Raw genomic sequence first — 21,541 nt, forward strand, 5'->3', positions numbered from 1 at the left:
CACACAAATCAGTAAGAACAAAAATACCAGAACAAAACAAAGAACATGTGTTCTCAACACACATGCATGCACACACATGGATACACTCCAAAACAAAACTGTGGGATCCATTTGGTGTTGGCCCGATATTCCTGGCTGATATGTCCAGTGACAGTTCACTGGAGAAAGTGGCTTTCTGTTTCCCAGCAGGCACAGAGTGCAGACAGCCCTCCACTTCCCTGTGTCCACTTCCCCTTTTCAGTGCTGGACGTTGTATGGTTTGAACTTGTGCAGGTCCTGTGTGTACTAGTACGTTCTCTGTGAGTTCACGTATGTGAGTCCTGTCCTAACTGGAAGACACTGTTTTAAAGATTTCTTAATATGAATTACATATACTCTCATTCTGGTGAAAGTCAAACTAACGTTTTACAGAATGTTTTTTTGTTTTTGTTTTGTTTGGTTGGTTTTGGTTTTTCAAGACAGGGTTTCTCTGTGTAGCCCTGGCTGTCCTAGAACTCACTCTATAGACCAGGCTGGAACTCACAGAGATCTGCCTGCCTCTGTCTCCTGAGTGTTGGGCTTAAAGACCTGTGCTACCACTGCCCAGCTTTATGCAAACCCTATTTCTATTTATTTTAAACTATTTTATTTATTGTTGGTGTGTGTGTACAAGTGGAGTGTGGAGGCCAGAGGAGAACCTTTGGGAGTTGGTTCTCCTTCCACCTTTACGTGGATTCCAAGAATCAAACTCCCATCATAGGCTTTCACAGCAAGTGACTTCTAATTGCTGAGCTGTGTGACTGGCCCTGAAGCCCTATTTTCAATACCATCTCATGTACGTGTATACTTCTGGACAGAGTAAGTCCTCAAAATCTGACACATTCAACATCTTTGTCTTCAAGCCGGGTGGTGATGGCGAATGCATTTAATTCCAGCACTGGGGAGACAGAGGCAGGAGGAGGAAAACAGACCTTTGTCTTTAAATGTTTATTTCCCCAAACTGACAAGCACATGTGAACACATTTGTCAGAGTCTAACTTAAGCAGTGCTCGCTCCCCAGTGCACTAAAATGGCCACTTCACGGCACGACTGTGTGCGGCTAAACACGCACAGCGCACAATTCTGAGGCTCGAGACACTGCAGTGCAGCCGTCACCGCCACGCAGGCCACAGTGTTTCACTCTATCCACCCAGTGTTTCACTCTATCCACCCAGTGTTTCACTCTATCCACCCAGTGTTTCACTCTATCCACCCAGTGTTTCACTCTATCCACCCACAGTGTTTCTCTCTATCCACCCAGTGTTTCACTCTATCCACCCACAGTGTTTCACTCTATCCACCCAGTGTTTCACTCTATCCACCCACAGCGTTTCACTCTATCCACCCAGTGTTTCACTCTATCCACCCAGTGTTTCACTCTATCCACCCAGTGTTTCACTCTATCCACCCAGTGTTTCACTCTATCCACCCAGTGTTTCACTCTATCCACCCAGTGTTTCTCTCTATCCACCCACAGTGTTTCACTCTATCCACCCACAGTGTTTCACTCTATCCACCCAGTGTTTCTCTCTATCCACCCAGTGTTTCACTCTATCCACCCACAGTGTTTCACTCTATCCACCCAGTGTTTCTCTCTATCCACCCACAGTGTTTCACTCTATCCACCCACAGTGTTTCACTCTATCCACCCAGTGTCTTACTCTATCCACCCACAGTGTTTCTCTCTATCCACCCAGTGTTTTACTCTATCCACCCACAGTGTTTCACTCTATCCACCCAGTGTTTTACTCTATCTACCCACAGTGTTTCACTCTATCCACCCACAGTGTTTCTCTCTATCCACCCACAGTGTTTTACTCTATCCACCCAGTGTTTTACTCTATCCACCTATACTTCGTAACCAAACACGCTTCCCCACTGCCCTCTCCCAGGCTCTGAAACCCCCACTCTATTGTATAGTGATGTATTCTGTCTTTCTCAGTCATTATCTTCTACTTCAGCTAACATGCTTTCCTCTCAGTCATGTGACATGGGAAAAATGCAGCATGGAAAAAAGAAACCAAATGAAGTAACCAGAATAAACGTAAGCCAGGGAAAAAAGCAAGGACTGTGCACCTAGATTTCCATTAGCTTTCTTGTTTTCTTACTCAGAGACTTATCTGGTTTTTTGTTTTGTTTTTTTGAGATAAGGTCTCACTCTGTAACCTGGTGTGGCCTGAAATTCATTACGTAGCCCAGGCAGGACTTGAACTTATGCCTCAACGGGGTGCTGGGTTAACACCTCAATCTGAACTACACAGAATTTCGACAGCTCAGCACACTGGATCTGGGAAGTCTCTCCAAGAGCCCCTTCTGCCTGACCCCAGCACATGGCTCTTCTCCACTGTGTCCTGGGATAGACCCAGATCTCCTTTCCCCCTGCACCGGCTCTAACAGATTACTAACCAGGCATTCCTTTTCTTTCTTTCCAAGACAGGCAGGGTTTTTCCACCTGGAACTAATCAGGCACTTCTAAACTCACTCAGTATAAAACTTCTGAGTCAAAGACTATGAAATTATTTACTATTTTAGGACAGAATTTACTCTGTGCCTAACTATTTGATGATTCAAATTATTGACAAAGTATTTACAAGCAAAATCCTTCACTAAAATATTGTGAAAGCAGCTCTGCGAGTTAAGAAATCCTGCTAATTATTTTTACCAAGCTCTCAGAGTTATGCTATTTCTTTTGTTGTTTTGAAGCAGGATTTCTCTACGTAGCTCTGGCTGCCCTGGAGCTTGCTGTGTAGAGCAGGCTGGCCTCAGACTCAGAGATCCTCCTGCTTCTCCCTCCTGAGTGCTGGGATAAAGGTGTGCATCACCAGGCCCTGCAGCTATTTGTTGATGGTGACAGAAAGCTACAGATGAGTTAACTCAAAGAACACTCACCATGAACTTTGTTTCTCCCTTTGACAAGGTATCCGTAATGAAGTGGACTTTTTGTAACTGCTCCACAACACGATGCAACAACTTTGGCTGCACGGTCATGATCAGAAAATTAAAAAAAAAAAAAAAAAAAAAAAAGAAAAGAAAGAATATTGTTACAACAAGAAAACTTGTTTTGGTGTTGGAGAGTGAACCCAGGGCCTTAGTCTCTGCCACTGAGCTATCTCCCCTGAACCTCTAGTCTGTCTCTCTTTTTCCTTCCTTCCTTTGAGAAGCTCTATGGAGGCTGTGTTAGGGATATACAGACCAGGCTAACCTGCTGCTGTACCAACATGCCCTGTTTCATGCAGTGCTAGAGATGGACCCAGGCCTTGTGAATGCTACATGATCAAACATTCTATCTGCTGAGTTATATCCCCAGCCCTATGTTGTTTTCCTTTAAAAAGAAAAGTTATTATTTGGGGTTGGAAAGATGGCTCAGTGGTTAAGAACACTTACTGTTCCTCCAGAGGACCCCAGCTCAATTTCTAGCATCATATCAGGTAGCTCACAACTGCCTGTAACTGCAGTTCTAAGGGATCCAACGCCTCTGGTCTCTGAGGGCACCTGTGTTCATTCCTACAGACACATATGCATAATTAAAGACATAAATCTCCAAAATTACCTATCTATTTAATTTATGTGTGTGTACCAACATGTGCATGCTGTGGTTTATAATCAGAGAACAGTGTTTCAGTGCTGGTTGTCTTTCATTCTATTGGGGTCTCTTGGCTTTCCTTGGTATTCTCCAGGATAACTGGCCTACACTCTTCCACGGATTCCCAGCTTGCCATAGGAATGCTGGGATTACAGATGCATGCCAGGCAGCACATCTGGCTTTTAAAGTGGGTTCCAGGCATTCAACTCAGGTTGTCAGGCTTACACCATCTTCCCTGGGGCCCTCTTTCATATGTCGAGCAATATTTCCCCTCTAGGAGAAAACTCACCAAATTGAACTGTTTGTTTGTTTGTTTTGCTTGCTACATAGCCCTGACAGGCCCCGGACTCACTTTGCAGAGTGGGCTTCCACTAAACTCAGAACGAACCTCTTGCCTCTGCCTCCCAAGTGCTGGGATTCCAAGCATGTGGTGCCATGCCTGAGCACCAAATGAAATAATTACTTTGTCTTAGAAACTACTTATGCTTTCAATGATAACAAACTTACTTTGGTTTCATTAAATCAAAGAATTAGCTCTATTTTTAAAAAGCATATTCTAAAATGTAAACTATTTGCCTTTATTTGTTTTCTAACAGGCAAAGCTTCACAACGGTTTGTTCGCATTTATTTCTTCAGTGTGTAAGGGTATGTGTTCATGCCATTGTGGGGGCCAGAGAACAACCTGAGAGAGTCAGTTTTCTCCTCTACCATGTGGTTCTCAGGGACTGAACACAAGTAGTCGGGTTTGGTGGCAAGCATGGTTCCCTGATGAGCAATGTCTCTGGCCCTACTGTTACAGAAAACTTTTTATTTATGTTTAACTTGCAATAATGCCTGTGTATATGCATATGCATAAATATATAACACATGTATAATAATTCATAGAAAACTTAAAATAAACTTAAGGGTTGGGTTGTAGCTTAGTGGTAGAGCCCCTGCAAGAGGCCCCAAGTTCAATCCCCAGCACCATAAACAAAACCCACATTGTGAAAGCATCCAACTATCAATTAGAATATGAAACTCCCTCCTGAGTAAGACTGATCACATTTGAGTATAGACTCTGAGGTACCTGTTTGCTTGACTCTGATGTGAAGTTTGGGTGAGTCAGCAGAACATCCATGTCTCCACTGGACTCTGCACCTATGATAAAGAAGAACATATACAGAACTTTCTATGTAAACCTACTAATTAGGCCAACCTGGAATAAAATCAAAGACACACACACACACACACACACACACAGAGACACACAGACACACATACACGGGCTTTACTTCCAAGAGGATAACTTTCTACTACACTGTAACTCCTATCTAAAATGAGTTAAAAGATTTCAATTTTCTTTCCAACTATTAAAGTACAGTGAATGATAGAGACAACAGAACATGGGATAAACAACAGTTTTACATGTTCCCATCCATGAACAAATAGACTTAATACTATGAGTCTTAGTAAGTCTATGAAGTGACACAAATGACATCTGTCTAATCCAAGAGTGTCACATATACTGGGCAACTTTAACATCCAGCCATGAACAACGCAAGATTATGAAGTGTGTTACCTCTTCGGAAACTGCCACAGACTGTCGCAATGTACTCAGAATCCAGTTTTTTAACTTCGTTAAGTACGATGTCCTAGTGGAAGGAAAGCTAAGTCAGTACTCTGGGGAGACCAGGTGTGCGCACGCTAAGGGAGCTCACAGCGCATGCTCTTACTTGCATCTGCAGCATCTCTTCCCGGGGAATTCTTTTCTCAAAGTCCTCAAAATATCTAGAAAGACAGAGCAAGTTAAAGAGATTTCTGTACAGTTTTAATCTTTAAAAAATGTCTACCGTATCAAGGATAGAAGCAGATTGTTGGTGAAAATCAAGGCTAGAGTTCACTGAGAAAACAAAAAAGCTGGAGGTGGTGAGGAAGGCACCCGTTCCTTAACTGACCCAAGTCCTGACTGCATCCTCTGTAAAATTCCAGACTCCAAATCCATTTCCGGAAAGCCTTCACATTCACATAGCAGGACTAAGAAACAGGGCTCAGAATGCAACTTAGCTGGGAGGCTTTTTGCCGAGCATGCACAAAGCCCTGGGTTCCATTCCCAGGACTGCATAAGCTAGGCGGGGTGGCACATGCCAGTGATGACAGCACTTAGGAGGTGGTCATTCTTCTCTGGTTACGCAGCACGGTCAAGGTCAGTACAGGGTACGTGAGACCCAGTCTAAACAAACAAATACCCCACCAACAAAATAAAACAAACATCCCACAAACAAACAGTGCACACGGAAAACAAACTATTGCTACATGTTTTCAAAGTAGCCTGCTCTCTATTGTTAAGTTAAAGGTTTACAGGTCAAAGAACCTTTACTGCAAAAAAAAGGAATCAGGCTCTGATGTGCTTCTGTCCTGAGGGGAGCTAGATGCTAACACGTCTGTGTGGCTTTATTCCTTTCTAAGTAACAATAACATACAGTATCAAAAGCTAAAAGGGATTTTGAAAGTTTACAACATGAAAATAATAAATGCTGATGATATGGGTATGTTTGCCCTAATTTAAAACATTATATACATTAAAACAATGTATACTTGTAACAAAACTTGTAACAAAACATACAATGTGTACATATGACAAAACATGGCATCCCATAAATATGTGAAATTGTTTTTATGAAGTAGTTGAAATTATACCAAGAGTTTTCAAAACTTTTGTTATTTTAAATATTATCCTATAACATGGATGAACATAAGAATAACAAGATTCTGAGTGAATAAGCCAGTCATGAAAGATGTGAAGCATCCAGAACAGAGAACATTGTAGAGGTGGAAAGATTATTGGTCCTTAAGCTTGGGAAGAAGTGCGTGAGGGCTAAACGGGGAAGAACATATCAGGCTCCTTTAGGGTCAGAAAAATGCCCTAAAACTGAGTGTAATAGTGGTTGCACAACCTTGTAAATACATTAAAAGTTGTTCAATTGTGTATTTTACACAGGTTAACCGCATAATGTATATATAAACTGTATCTCAGGAAGGCCAATAGGGTGGTATCTCAGTAGGAAACAGTGTCTACATATTTGCCTAAGAATGATAGCACATGTCTAGAACAGTTCTGAGTGTACAGGTTTCAGAAGACTTCGTGAATTCCCTTCACCCTCAGGTTCTGCAAGGACTGCATAAATGTAAGGAATCATAAGGCACCAACAGGAAAAGACAGAAACAAACAAAAAACCCAAGAACCAAACAAGAACTAATTTGGACCAAATCTCCGAGAATATTATGTAAGGCCAGGGACACACAGTGCTAGCGCACTGGCGCTGTAAGCAACACCTGTCTGCACAACTGCCAGCGCACGATGCTTTCATTTACGAGTCCCAGAGCTTTCTCTCTTATATTCATGTAAACGGCACGTGCCTCGTGTTCTTCTCACAAAGTTCCCGAAGAGCTAGCTGAGCTGGGTGTAGGATCTCATGCCTGTAATCTTGGATCTTGGCGGGCAAGAGAAGCACAAGTCTGAGACCAGGCTGGGCTGCAAAGGAGTTCCAGGGGAAACAGTGTCTCAAATCACAGCCACCCTCCAAAAGAACCACACCTGCTTCTGTCTATATACTCAGGTCTCAGCTACCCACATTTTCAAAGTTCCCAATAAAAGTCAAGAGAATGAAAGGCATTCTCAAAGAAAGTGAAAAGAAAATAAGTAAGAAATTAGAATATAATAATAAAATATATGAACAAAGGCATAAACCTTTCAAGACTCTGAAACAAGTTTAGTATTTCTGAATAAAAAAAATAATTGTATTTAGCTAACTCTAAAGATTATGGTGTATGAAAGACTGCGTATATATGCATATGTAACAACTGATGGAAACAGGCCATACATTTGAAAGAGTAAGGAGGGATATATGTGAAGGTTTGGAGGGAGGAAAAGGAAGGCAGTACTGTTATTATATTACACTCTCAAGTAAAAAATTAATATTTAAAAATATCTATGAAAGCTTTTACATCTCAAGTATCAAAATTGGATATCTTACTTCAGCCCAATTCGTTGATGATGGTTCAACTTATCCTCATTTTTCCTGAGATCTGAATAGGAAATAAAGTTGAGGTGTTTAATTTGAATATTTTAGAAACAGATTTAAATCCAATTACCTTTTCTACAAAAAACTACCCTGAAAAAAAAAGATATTGGAATGATTTTCAAAACACAGGAAAAAAACTACCCAATGCTGCGAACAGCTGATTTTAAGATCATTTTTATGTAATAAGTCAAAATTTCAATTGGAAGTTGATAAAAAAAGTATACAAAACAAGCCAAGAATTAGAGGCAATCTTATCGGCTACAGTTAACACCCCCTTACCAAATCTAACATAGCTTACCATACTGTTCCTAGCAGCAATAGTAACCACAGCTTAAGGTTTTATAATTGACTTTTTTTTGAGACAGGGTCTCACTATGTAGTCCTGGCTGACCTTGAACTGAGAGATCAGCCTGCCCCTGCTTTTTACAGCTGGGATTACAGGGTGCATTACCATTCTTCCTAAACACATGTTAACTTCCCTGCTCAGTCAGTACTGAGTATGAACTGTGAAAGCACTGTGCTAATGGAAAGGTATTCATCTTTTAATCTGTACACATTGTAATATTAATGCATCTTTCTAGGCATGAATGCAGTAGTAACTCTTTTTGTTTTTGTTTTTTTGAGACGGGGTTTCTCTGTGTAGCCTTGGCTGCCCTGGACTCACTTTTGACCTAGAACTCACAAAGATCTGCCTACCTCTGCCTCCACAATTAAACTTCAAATGTAGTTTATTTAATCACCAATATAGAGAGATATATAAATTCCCTCTGAAGAAATGAAGAAAAATATGCATTTTTTTGACAAGTGCACATATACCTCTTCCCAGAGAAAACATTACCAAATATATCTGAATGAAACAGTCACCATTATATTACATATCTGAATTCTGAAATATAAAAGGCAGAGCAGAAGGTTCTAGATATTAGCAGGTGAATAACTTTAACAAATTCACATGTTCTTGTCCCCTCTGGCCAATCATCTCATGCAGATACACTGTACATGTCCCAAGCAAAAAGTACAAAGTCCTCCCAAGACACACAGGTGGTCTACTGTCAGGCTGTCTGACAAAGCACCAGTTACCATCTCTAGGTGCTCACTACTGGCCAAGCACTCTAAGTGCCTTACACACATTATTATATCAAATCCTGTGCATCAGAAATACATAGCATGTGGCCCGGAAACTGGAGAACTAAGAAAATCCACTACAATGGTGTTTTGGAAGTGGCATTCAAGACTAGATTAATTTCCAAAACCTGTCAACCTAGCCTATCTGGGCTGCATAGGAGTAGTCAAACCCACAAATATTTCATTCTATGCTAAGAGGGGCAGAGCAAACACCCCATGGGTCTGTGACAATGGATCCACATACTCTCTTGGAACGTATGAGGAGATGCGTTACATTTAAAGGATGCTTATGTTAGGCTAAGGAAAATGTGCTAAAATTATTTGGTTCAGGCTCTAACTCCCCCCCATTTCTTTGAAAGCAAACATTTCTCCAACACCTTGTAAATCTCTTTCAACATATACAATTTACTTTTTAGTTTAAAACCTCACTGTCTAAAACACGAAGAAACAAAAGCAATTTAGACCTTCTAAAATGTTTCAAGTGATCATTACTATCCTTAAGCTGAGAAGCCTGTCATGTGGTGTTTGAACTTTCTGAGAGGATAACTTTTCAAACAGGGCTGTTTCCTCTCCCCCTCTTCACACCCAAGCATAGCTATCTCAAAGTATCCTTCAAGGCCCTCTTAACTCTGTGACAAGGGACAAAACAGCCCAAGCGAAAGAACATTGCCCTGATTATCAACCAGAAGGTAAGTTGCTGCTCACAGAAGTCACTATTGTTTCTCTTGTAATACAAAAGCCTACAGTAGGTGAGAAAGGCTGCAAGTTCAGCCATGGGAAGCTCATCCATGCAGGAAAAGCTCACCCGGAATTGCAACTGCCTGCTTCAGCTCCCAGACATTCTGCTGTTGACTGTGAGCACCAACTTGATGACGCTGTCTTATTGCCGTATTTGTTCTTTTACCCTGAGACTCGCCAGAGGGGACCTGTGCTCCACTTGGGACTCTCCACTGGGAACTCCACCTGGCTGTCTGAACAGGGCTTCCCCAGCTGATTTGGGTGATGTACTCTGAGTGCTGGATGTGATGATGTTTTGTTATCTATCTGCTCTTTATCTGTTACTCTGGCTTGCTATATGTATATAGCTGATTCAAAACATATATATATGCTGATTCAAAACACAAATTTAGCTATTACAGCTCATTCTCCAGATCATACAGCACAAAGTAACTTCCTGCTTGTCTTTTCTTTTTGTCACAAACCTAAAACGATCCAAGACAGGAAGGTTAACCTTACTCTAGTTCTGCTCTCTACTACGTGGCTATGAAGAACACCTTTATTTGCATTTGCTTATTGAGAATGAGATTTTCAAGATGACGTCATTGGAGATTTTAACTTGGACTTGTAACTTTTGTGATACTTACCTTCTAATGTTTTAATTCCTTCGTCTACAAACTTTCTTGCAGCAGATGGACTACAACAACAAAAACAACATCTCAATATCAGGTGAAAATCACCTTTGTGATAATCAGCTATGTCTGCTATTGCTAGGTACAGAACTATTATTAAGCTCAACAAGACTTGCTAAATGCTGCATGGTTACTTTGCTAATGTCCATTTTACCCAAAGAAGTTTTGAATCTTCAGTCAATTGGTGGACAACCATGAACTTGAACATAAAGAGGACACCTGAGCCAATAGCTCATGCACAGATATGTGGGCACTTGAACACTCACTAATTCAGCTGAGATTTACTGAAGGCCTATTATATGCCACATCCACTACTGGAAACACTGCACAAATAAGACAAATAAGAGCCCTGGCATTTAAGCACTTATATGCCAGTATGCAGAGAAAGATGATAGATATGAATATAAAGAGGAAAAATGTCAGATAGGTGAATACAGTGTGACATGACAGAAGAGCTGCATCTCACTTTGGAATGGATAGGAAGCAGAGACCTCTGAGATGCTGAAGCTGACATATGAATGACATAAAGCCAACTATTTGAGAGACCAAAGAAACACATTTCAGGCAGAGAAACAATTCATGAGAGCCCTACAGGTTAGCAGGAGCTTGGCTTGTTCAAGAAGAAAATGAATAGCACCAAATGATGAAAGGATGGTATTAGCTGGCAGCAGCAATAGGAACAGCACTCTACTTCTCAATCCTCTTACACCATGTCAACTTTCAGTACTATAAAGAGCAGAGAACAGAATGCATGGATGTGCGCATGCTCACACTCACACACACACACACACTCGGTGCAATGGTCAGGGAGACTCTGTGAACACCACATTACACATGGTGCAGAAACTGACACCGATATTAGGAGGTAATGTTGCAAAGAAGAAACAATACTGAACAGGGTTGGAAGACAGCTTTTAACTTCAGCTGCAGCAGCTGCTCATTTCCTATGTATATTTTACTTTTTTCTTCTGTAAAGGGAGGTAATATACCAAATGCTCTCTAAATTACCTTCAAAGAGACATTTTTAAAGTAATTGTGGATCTCTGAGGAGTCACACTGCTTTTCAATTTCCTATGTTTAAAACTTTAATAAAGGTCACTCAACGGGACAATTATCATACCTCTAAAGGAATGTCTTGTCCACAAAGACGAAATAAGAATAAAGCACCACAGAACTAATATTTCAACATTAACCTGTCCAGGGTTTAAGAAGCTCCCTGTGTTGTTACTCCAAATTAATATTAAGATAAAAATTTTACAAGGCCAAATTTAAAAAATGTCTGAGTTTTAGTTCACAAGGTGCCGTAAGAAGATACGTAAGCTTGCTCAGAGCAGCACACAGAGTACAATAAAAAGCAAGGCGCAGAAGCCGGTGCTGGAGTTTGGAGGAGGAAGGAAGCCCTGCTCTGCGGACTCCCACCGGCTCAGGAGGGGTACAGACGCCTGGCTGGGACGGCCTGACGGGGCGGCTGCACCCCTACACTATGCAAGACCAATTGTGAGGGCAAAGGCACCATGGGAGGGAGAGAAGTACAAGTTCTGAAAGGAGACAGCACAATTCAGTTTGGCTGACATGTAAAGACAGACTGATTCACAGCTATGTCTGCTTAGGGAGTGGTTCTTACCCGATGCCAGTAACTCGAGTCAGGAAGTTGATGGATGAACTTGTATCATCCTGACGAATCTTTAAGAGAAAGAAAAATCTAATAATGGTTTAGGAATGTTTGTGAACTCAAATTATCTTATTGGAAATAAATCACTATGCTAAAAATAAGCAAAAAATTATTTGCATTTGCAGAAAATACGTGTAAGCTGAGTAGTTGGTGGGCGAGAACAGAAAAGATAAAGACGTCTCATCTATTTATTCAATACATAGGGTTTTTTTGGGGGGGGTTGTTTCTATACATACGTTGTAGAATAAGATCAAGCTAATTAAAAATGCATCACCTCATGTAGTTACTTTTTTAGTATGAACATTTAATGCCTACTCTCTTTCCAGTTTTTAATTTCCCAATACTTTTAAAAGGTTTATTCATAGAAGACCAGAAATTATATACTAAAGCAAATAAAAATCATAAAAAATACACTCAGGAGAGTTCAGGCACAGACACAATGAATGATCATTTTTTTCATCAAACTTATAATCCCTTTGAATGGTACAAGAGGCAATTCTGCCACGGACACTAACAGTCTCTTAAGTGCCACAGAAAGTGAGAAGGGGCTCTTTTTTCTCGAGACAGCCTCACTATGCTGCCCAGGCTGATCTCAAACCCGTAAGGTCAGGAGACCCTCCTTGCCTCAGACTGCCAAGTCCAGCTGGAGCCATAGGCGTGTTCCACCCATCCTGCTCCCTCGCTTAGTATTACAAAAGCAACACTTACACCTTAAAAACAGAATGCTTAACACCATGAAGTGCAATCATCATTTCCTTCTGAGTCTCAGTACAATGAGCTACATCAATTATTCTGCTCTAGGCCATAAAAAAAAGACAAGGAAATCAAGTTAAAATGTTACCTTTTCCAGTTTACGTAACTTTCCAGTTGCCAAAAATTCATCAATCTTTTCAGCGATTTTTGTTCCTACTCCTGGCTACACAGAAAATTAAACATAAAAAGTCATATAAATACAATGCTTGCCAAGTCACAAAAGATAAACACTTAGAACTAAGAAGCAAGTGGTTATTGGACAAGTTTCGAAGCAAAAGGCAAAGAAAACTGAACCCACAGAAGAGACTCCCCAGAACAAAATGGTTAAAGGGTAGACAGAGAAACGTGAGTATAACTTTAAATCACTCTTATTTACATAAAATTAGCTTTTGCGGGGTGGAAATGTAGGTCAGTGGGACGGTGACTGCCTGGCTCAGGAGAGGCCGGCACGTGTTTCCAGTACCACACATACACACCCTACTTTTATTAAGGGAAACTGAGAAAACTGATCTGGCAAGACAGCTCTGTGGGTTAGGGCACTGGCTGCCAAGCCAGATGACCCGAGTTTAATCCCTGGAATCCACGGGGTGGAAGGAGAGCACTGACTCCTGCCTCTGGCCCTCACACACACAACACCATATGCATACACTCAGCCCCTCCCCAAATAAATAAATGCAAATGATTTTTAAAAACAAAAAGAAAAATGTGAAAATATAGTTACATACACCTATTAATCTCATGGCCCTGAATATTAAATACAAAATCACCTGTACTCTCATTCTCTAATATCTGCTTATATTATTTAACTGAGACTCTTTTAGAATGGAGTATGTCAAACCAATTTAAGGTTCACAAGTAGGTTATCTGTTAAACAAATCCTACAATGGACTAATACAAAGCGATGAAAAATACTGCAGCATATACTGGTAAAAGAAATGTAAGCGTGCTAAGAGAAAGCACATATCCTGGGGCTGGGGCTCTCACCGGCTCAACAGTTAGAGCATTTACTGCTCTTGCAGAAGATCAGGTTCGGTTCCCAGCACCTACAGACTGACTCACAACTGTGTGAAACTTCAGTTCCAGGGAACCTCTGGCCTCCCCAGGCTTCTGCTGCACAAGGTGCACATCAACTCATAAACCACATACATATACGTATAACAAAAATTGCTTTTAATTTAAAAGTTTTAAAGTGCCAGGCAGTGGTGTACACCTTTAATACCAGCACTAGGGAGGCACAGGCAGGCTGATCTTTGAGTTTGAGATCTGCCTGGTCTACAAAGAGAGTTCCAGAACAGCCAGCGCTACACAGAGCAATCCTGTCTCAAAAAACCAACAAATAGATAAATATAAACAAATTTTAAAATCAAAAGTAAACACACTATTGAAACACAGAATACCAATGTCTGCCTTAGAGCTTCTGATTTGCTATGTCAGAGCTAAGTAGAAAGGCCAGCAATCTGCACTTAAGTTGCCATATAGTACTGATGCTATGGAAACGTCACACCAAGAACTAGGACCAGAACTAGGCACATGCAACAAGGTCTAATTTAAGTGTAAGTAGGATTTTGCGTTCTTCAGCTACAGTGACTACATTTCAAGAATTAAAAAGCTAGAAGAGGCACATGGTTGCCAAACCAGAGAGGATTCATCTCAAGAGTGAGTGCCAGACTGCATGTTATCACTTTGAACAATGAAAATATAAGGACAGTTCATGTTCTCAGGGCTCTTATGAGACAGTTAAGGATGGCCAAATGGTAGTAGTTAACATTCAGAGGATACTTGTGAAGCATAAATAGGAACAATGGGAAGTTATGACACCCTCAGGACCTGGACCATTTAAAAGAACATGTTGGCTCAGCCTCTTTTAAAAAAGTCAGTCAGATATGGTCCCTAACTTTGAGGAACGTCAGCTCACTTCCTGAGGCCTGGACGAGAAGGAACCATCTATCAACAGGGAGATGCCCTAGGATATTCTCCATGATATCATCACAGATCACCAGGAGCTGTCTCTCTAGAGACCATGACCCTTCTGGCTTATAGGGCTTCACAGAAATTACAGAGGACAGCACTCCTGTAATGTAGCATGCTGACTGGAGAACACTAACCCACAAAGTTCCTATGCCTGGGGATCACAGGACATCTGTGGGACCACCGTTACTACACTACCAGCATTCCCTGTCACCATGGTCTTCTTAAGGGCTCAAACACAAGGCGAGCTTCCGTTTGAGAATGAGTGCATGTATATATGGCAAAGTACAGAGAGGAAACAGACTGCATGATTTCTTCCTTCCAAATAAAAGTATTTAGCATTGAAACATATTAGCCTTATTCTAGGAAATCAGGAGCAGTGAAAGTGGTCTGTGGGGTCAAGGGTGCTTCAGAGGGGTGAGTTCATTTTATGGAAACACATCAAATTTTAACATGTATGAACTGTTCAACTACATGTTCATTAAGCTTACCAATTTCTTAGCTTCTGCTCCACTCTTGATTTTGTGTGGGTACTTTGCTATAACAGACGCTGCTTTTCTATAAAATAAAAAATAAAAAGGAAGGAAAAAACAATTGAAAATCCAACAAATGTGTATCTTTCTCTTAAAATGAAATACACATACTAATAAAGACCCACATTAAATTTTTACAAAGATAGCTGATTTCCTACTATGTAAAACTTAAACTATATCACTGGATGTTTAGGAAATTGGAAATAGCATGATTGGCAAACTGGCGACGAAGACATCTGGGGAAGAAGATGGAGATTATGGGATAACGACATGGGCTGCCACTCACAAAGGCTGACCTGGCTACTACTCCTTGAGTGTTGGATCTGCCAACAGCAGAGACGAACACTGAACCCCAGGTATGGCGCCATTTTCTGGTGTTGACATGCCAGGGACCTGGTGGCAGGTTGACTACACTGGACCACTTCTTCTGAGGAAAGGACAAAGCTTTATCCTTTCTAGAGTAGATAATTACTCTGGTTATAGATTTGCTTTCCCAGCATGCTATGCTTCTGCCAAAGCTACCATCTGTGGGTTCCACACAGCATTGTTTCTAACCAAGGAGCTCACTGCATGGAGAAGCGCAACAGTGGGCCCACATTCATGGACTCCGCTGGTCTTCCCATGTTTCCTACCGTCCTGAAGCAGCTGGCCTGACAGAAAGAGGGAATGGCCTTTTGAAGACAGTTACAGCACCAATTTGATAGCAGCAGCTTGGGGCTGGGGAATGGTTCTCTAGAAGGTGGTATATGCTTTGAATCTGCATCCAACATATGGTACATTTTCAGAAAACATCTTTAAAAAATACTGCAGGGAAAACTGGATGCCCACAAACACTAGAATAAACCGGCCTGCATCTATCACTTTGAACAAAAACTCCAAATGGATCAAAGACCTAAACCTAAACCTGTAACTTGCAACACTGAAACTGCTAAACGAAAACAGTCAGTGCCCTCCATGATATAGGTGTAGGAAAGGACTTTCTAACAGGATTTCATCTGACCAAGAATTAAGGCCAACAACTGACAAGTGGGACTTCATAAAGCTAAAGGCTTCTGCACAGATAAGGAATCCATCAAAAAATGATGAGGAAGCTCATGGAATAGAAGACTCTTTGCCAGCTACACATTTGACGGAGGACTAAAATGCAGAACTAAAACCAAAGAATCAAGATACAAAGACAACCCAATGAGTTATTTAAAAAAATGGGTCAGGGATCTGACCAGAGCTCAAAAGAAGATTAAAATGGCTAAGAAATACCTCAAAAATGTTCACCATCTCTAGCAATTAGGGAAATGCAAATCAAAACAATTTGAGATTTCATCTTATCCCAGTCAGAATGCCAAAGGTCAACAATACAACCAACAATAAATGCTAGAAGGAGTGGGGGAAAGGGACCTTCATTCACTGTTGGTGCGACCGCAAACTGGTGCAGCCACTCAGGGAACTAGTCTGGAAATTTCCCACTAAAACTGGAAAGAAATCTACCACATGACCCAGCTGTATCACTCTTTAGTATATGTCCAAAGGACTGACATCCTACTCCATAGACACATACTCAGCCAAGTTCACAGCTGCTCTATTCACAATAGCTAGGGAATGCAAGCAACCTAAATGTCCTTCAGTCAACAAATGGTTAATGAAAATGTGAAATACTATTCATCTATAAGAAAGTTAGCTGAATATGATGGATCATACCTTTTTTTTAAGATTTATTATGTATAGTTGTGCCTGCATATACACCTGCACACCAGTAGAGGGCACCAGATCTCATTACAGATGGTTATGAGCCACCATGTGATTGCTGGGAATTGAACTCAGGACCTTTGGAAGAGCAGCCAGTGCTCTTCACTCTGAAGCCACCTCTCCAGCCCTTGGGCCATACCTTTAATCCCATTACTTGGGAGGCAGATGCAGGAGGATTACTGTGAGTTCAAGGCCAGCATGTTCCGCACACTGAGTCTCAAGACAGCCAGGGGTACATAGGAAGACCTGCCTCAAAAACCAAAACAGAAAAATGAAGCCACAAACTTTGCAGGTAAATGAAACTAGAAAAAGTCATATTGAGCAATCTGGGCCCAGAAAGGTAAATTTCACATGTCCTTTCTCATTGGAGTCTCCTATTCCAAATCTCAGAAGTGAGTACGTATTTTAAAGTAACTGCAGAAACCAGGAAAGTAAAATTGGACCATAGAGAGGATAGGGGCTTTGGGAAGCAACAGGGAGAGGAGCTGCAAGATGCATGTGGTCTAAGGAGGTAAGGAATGAGAAAAAAGGTGGGGCTCTAATGACAAAATAAGGAGGGATGCATACGGAAAAAGATGAAAGCGGGCAAAATATCACTATGGACATCTTCCTTTAAAAAATAACCTACAATAAATGTCTGTGTATAATATATGCATGGTTTAAAATCTGGGCTAACAATGTTTCCTCCAAGAGCCAAAGAACACCTAACAAAAACCAAGGCCAGGCATGAGAAACCCTCTTGAGTTTTTGGCCAGGGCTGTTCCTAGAGACTCCCCCAAACATACAGGCTACTGCTATTGGGGGAAGCCACCACAGTAAAAGGTAAGTTTCTATTACTGAAGACACTATGAAGCTCAGACACAGGGCCCAGAGGTCTCTGAGCTGGACTGACCTGTCCCTTCTCTGAGGACTAGCTTTCATGGTATCAGAAGGCACCAGACAAGTGCCCAAGAAAGGGAAGCAACCAGGAGTTCTACACAGCTGTGACACCTACGAACCACAAGGACTACCTGCATGACCTGCTAACCCTATGGGTGCAGTAGTGACACACGTAGCTTAGCGGAAACCAACAGCTCTCTACAAGGACTTAACACTCGCTCATCAAGAGGGAAATCATACCCGGTTCTGGAAACCTAGTCAACTACCCAGGGCTAGTGAAGTCAGTAGCTGAGCTCTGTACGTGGTACTGATGGGCATTGCATCTTCCAGAAGCTGACAAGATCTGCTATAGCCCAAACACAACGAAACGTGAATTTCTTTGGAACCACATCTATTTCAGAGTACAGCCCACATCTGTTAAATTTCATACTGTTAAATTTCAAAGTCACATTGTATTTCCAGTCATTCGAGAAAAGCGACGGGAACGTGTCAGACTACACCTACTTTTAATCAGAAGCGTAAACTCCCCTGAATTAACCCTACAGAGCTCAGCCAAAATTCCGTATACGTTAAATAAAGTGTCACTCAGCTTTTGCGTAAAACCTCTTTCGGACACCGGCCCCCGGTCCCACCCCTGCTAAGTGACATCAAACGAGGATGTCCCGGAGCGCAAGCTAACGCCGTACCTGTACGCGTTGTACTTGTGGATCGCCTGGCTCACGTTCTTCTCAAAGTTTGCGAGTTCTGAAAAGACAACAAAGGGCCCGGGTAAACAAGTACGCGCCGGGGACTGCGGTCCCGGGAGGCGGGTGTGGGCGGGTGCCAGCGCAAGCAGCCGGAACCGGGGCGCGGGGCGCTGCGGCCGCCCCCGGGGGGAGAGAACCGAAGCCCGGCTGAGGAGACGGACCGGAGGGCGGCCCGGGACTCACCCACGAGCATGTCTGTGATGCCGCCGTTGAGCGACTCCTGCGGCGCCTTGCGTTTGCTCATGGCGCCAGGGACCCACACCTGTGGGTTACCGGTGGAACAATGGCGGCCCTGACAGGGCGCAGCGCGGTGACGTCACGCGCCGGGCGACGGGGCGGGGCCGGCGAGTGCCGGACGGTAAGAAGGAATCCCCCGGGCGCAGGGGAGCCAGGAGGTCCCGTTCGGCTCTAGCGGTTTACTTTGAGAGGTCGCGTCTGCTGTCCGAGTCGGAGAACAGTCCGGTTGAGAGCCCGAGATGCGGGAGGAGGTGGACGTGGGCTGCTGTGGGCCGTAGCTGTGGAACGCACGGGCTGTGCTGTACGTGAGGCGTGCCCGCGCCAGCTCTGCTGTCAGAATCCAATTGCGGCTCGGTGCTTTGGGGCACCGTGTAAAACATGGAATGAAATATGCCAACCAAAACTTTTTAGCACGTTGGTTGGTTCTGCCAACCAACGACTAAGGATGCGTTCTGTTTGTTTGTTTGTTTGTTTTATGTCCATGTCTTTTGTGGGAGAAGCTAAAGCTATGAATAGACAAGAAAGACGTGTCTGACTTAGCTGCTCAGACTGGAGCCCTCAAACCATACATGGCTTGTATGTGAGAACCTTATAATTTGCTTGAACTGAAATATAGCATCCGCGCTAATTATAACCCTAATGGGGGTTCATATTAACTGCAATTGCAGCAATTCACGTGGGCATAAAGTTAAATTATTATTTTTTTAAGATTTATTTTATTATTTATACAGTGTTCCACCTGTATGCCAGAAGAGGGCACCAGATCTCACTACAGATGGTTATGAGCTACCTTGAGTGCTGGGCATTGAACTCAAGACCTTTGGAAGAACAGCCAGTGCTCTTAACCTCTGATCCATCTCTCTAGCCCAAATTTTTATTATTATACACACTAGTGTAGGTGACTTCATTAAAATCAATGATAGTCTTGCCATCCAGCATAGCTATTATTACTATTTGGGACATAGACTTTTACTTTTTTTCTCCAATCCTAACTTTAAAAATTTTCATTATTTTTGTTGCTCTAGTTTTGTTGTGTTTTGAGACTGGAGTATTTATGTAGCCCAGGTTGGCCTCAAATTCACAGAAATCTTCCTGCCTCAGCCTCCTGGGTGCTGGGATAAGTATGCACCACCAGGCCCAGCAATACATTGATATTATTTTAATAATAAAGAGTTATTATTTGATAATAATACCTTGTTTAGGTTAATCGCGTTACTTTTATTAGGAAGAATAGGGCACTGCTTTTGGTACTGGATATACAGCAATGACAAGTCCAGCGTTGTGCACATTTCCATAGCAGGTAGTGATAAAGTGACCTAAAAAGAAGTCAAGAATGAGTGATTCACTGAGAATACATCCTTAGCAGAGATCAGGCCCACAGCAGCACACACAACACTGCAGGAATAAATAAAACAAAGCAAGGAAACAGGGCAGCCTTTGGGAGGTGAGAGATGGGTTCTATTTAGAGAGAACAGTTAGAAAACACCTCTCATAAGGTCCCTGTGCACAGAGACATAATGAAGACGAAGGGGATTTGGAGATAACAACTGGAATGATCCTGTAGAAGCAGCAAAGCCCATCCGGAAAGCTTCAACCAAAAAAGCTGCACAAATTGGAACAAGTTCATGAGGAATGAGAACCGAGGATCCGCAGGGTAGAGGGTGCGGTTGGTGAAACTAGAAAAACAATTTCATCTTACTGCTTTCATCTCACTTGACTTATTGTCCTTTTCCTGCCTTACATCCTCATCACTTAGTATCACCCTTTCTTGTTGTCCTTTCTAAACGTTACTCTATACCACATGTACATTGGTGCACACAAATGCATTATAGGCTAGGATATGCATGAAGCTGAACATGCAGCATTTTTCTTTCTGAGAGTGTGTATCCCCACGGAATATTGCACATTCTAAGTCCATCTATTTTCTTTAGAGATGAATAATATTCCTCTTTATATATGTACCAGGTTTCAGTTAGCCATTCACCTGTTGATAGACATCTAGGGTTGTTCCATTTCCTTGCTATCGTCAGTGAAGCAGCAACAAAAGCAGGTGTGCAAACATCTGTAGGGAAGCATGTGGAAGTCTTTGGGTATACACCCAGAAGTGAAACACTGGATCATATAGTAGTGCTGTTTTTAATTTGAGGGACCACTGAACTGATTTCCACAATGGCTGTTTATTCGTTTTCACCTCTACCAGCAATGAAGTTCTTTCCCACACCCCCTCCTCATGATTGCCATTCTGACTGAGGTGCCATGGAATCTCAAAGTCATTTTAATTTGCATATCCCTGATGACTAGGGATACTGAACACTTTTACAACTATAGGTTGGCTTCGTATATATTTTTAAACCTGTTTATTCAGGTCATTAGACCATTTGTTGACTGATAGCTTTATTTACTTGGTATTTAATTTCTGCACTTCTTTGTAGATTCTGGATATTAGCCTCTTGTCTGAAGTATAACTGGTAAAGATTTTATTTCTTCTGTAGGCCGTTGGCTTTGCTGATAGTTTCTCTTGCTGTGTCAAAACATTTTAATTCCATGTAGTCGCATCTGTTGACACCTGGGTCTAGTTCCTATGCTATTGAAACTCTGTTCAGAGCATTCCTGCTCACCACAGGATCATAAAGAGTATTCACTATGTTTTCATCCTGCAGTCCCAAAATGCCAGGTTTTAAGATAAAGTCATTCATCCATCTTGAATTCTTTTCTGTACAAGGTCAGAGATGAGTCTAATTTAATTCTTCTGAGTGGAAATCCACATGTTGTACGTGGTATCATTTTTTCCCACTGCATCTCTTCGGTTAA

The 21,541-nt window shown here is 41.9% G+C and overlaps 1 protein-coding gene across 2 annotated transcripts in view; it reads right to left on the bottom strand.

The window, feature by feature from the left end:
* Positions 1-18,963, bottom strand: part of Polb (DNA polymerase beta) — a 29,771-nt gene extending 10,808 nt beyond the window's left edge. The window contains exons 1-11 of one of the 2 annotated variants that reach the window (XM_021650475.2): positions 18,677-18,915; positions 18,434-18,491; positions 15,084-15,150; positions 12,713-12,787; positions 11,824-11,882; positions 10,155-10,204; positions 7,618-7,669; positions 5,317-5,371; positions 5,163-5,235; positions 4,671-4,741; positions 2,908-2,994 (exon numbers count right to left, since the gene is read on the bottom strand). In XM_021650475.2, coding sequence (XP_021506150.1) covers positions 2,908-2,994; positions 4,671-4,741; positions 5,163-5,235; positions 5,317-5,371; positions 7,618-7,669; positions 10,155-10,204; positions 11,824-11,882; positions 12,713-12,787; positions 15,084-15,150; positions 18,434-18,491; positions 18,677-18,737 — 708 coding nt within the window. In that variant the 5' untranslated portion in view covers positions 18,738-18,915. Of the gene's footprint in view, positions 1-2,907; positions 2,995-3,406; positions 3,523-4,670; positions 4,742-5,162; positions 5,236-5,316; positions 5,372-7,617; positions 7,670-10,154; positions 10,205-11,823; positions 11,883-12,712; positions 12,788-15,083; positions 15,151-18,433; positions 18,492-18,676 lie in introns of those variants that run through there. The other variant, XM_060381462.1, reaches the window with a different exon arrangement.
* Positions 18,964-21,541: the final 2,578 nt, after the last annotated feature.

The sequence above is a fragment of the Meriones unguiculatus genome, chromosome 4 (assembly GCF_030254825.1).
Source record: "Meriones unguiculatus strain TT.TT164.6M chromosome 4, Bangor_MerUng_6.1, whole genome shotgun sequence".
In the NCBI taxonomy this organism is placed as follows: Eukaryota; Metazoa; Chordata; class Mammalia; order Rodentia; family Muridae; genus Meriones; species Meriones unguiculatus.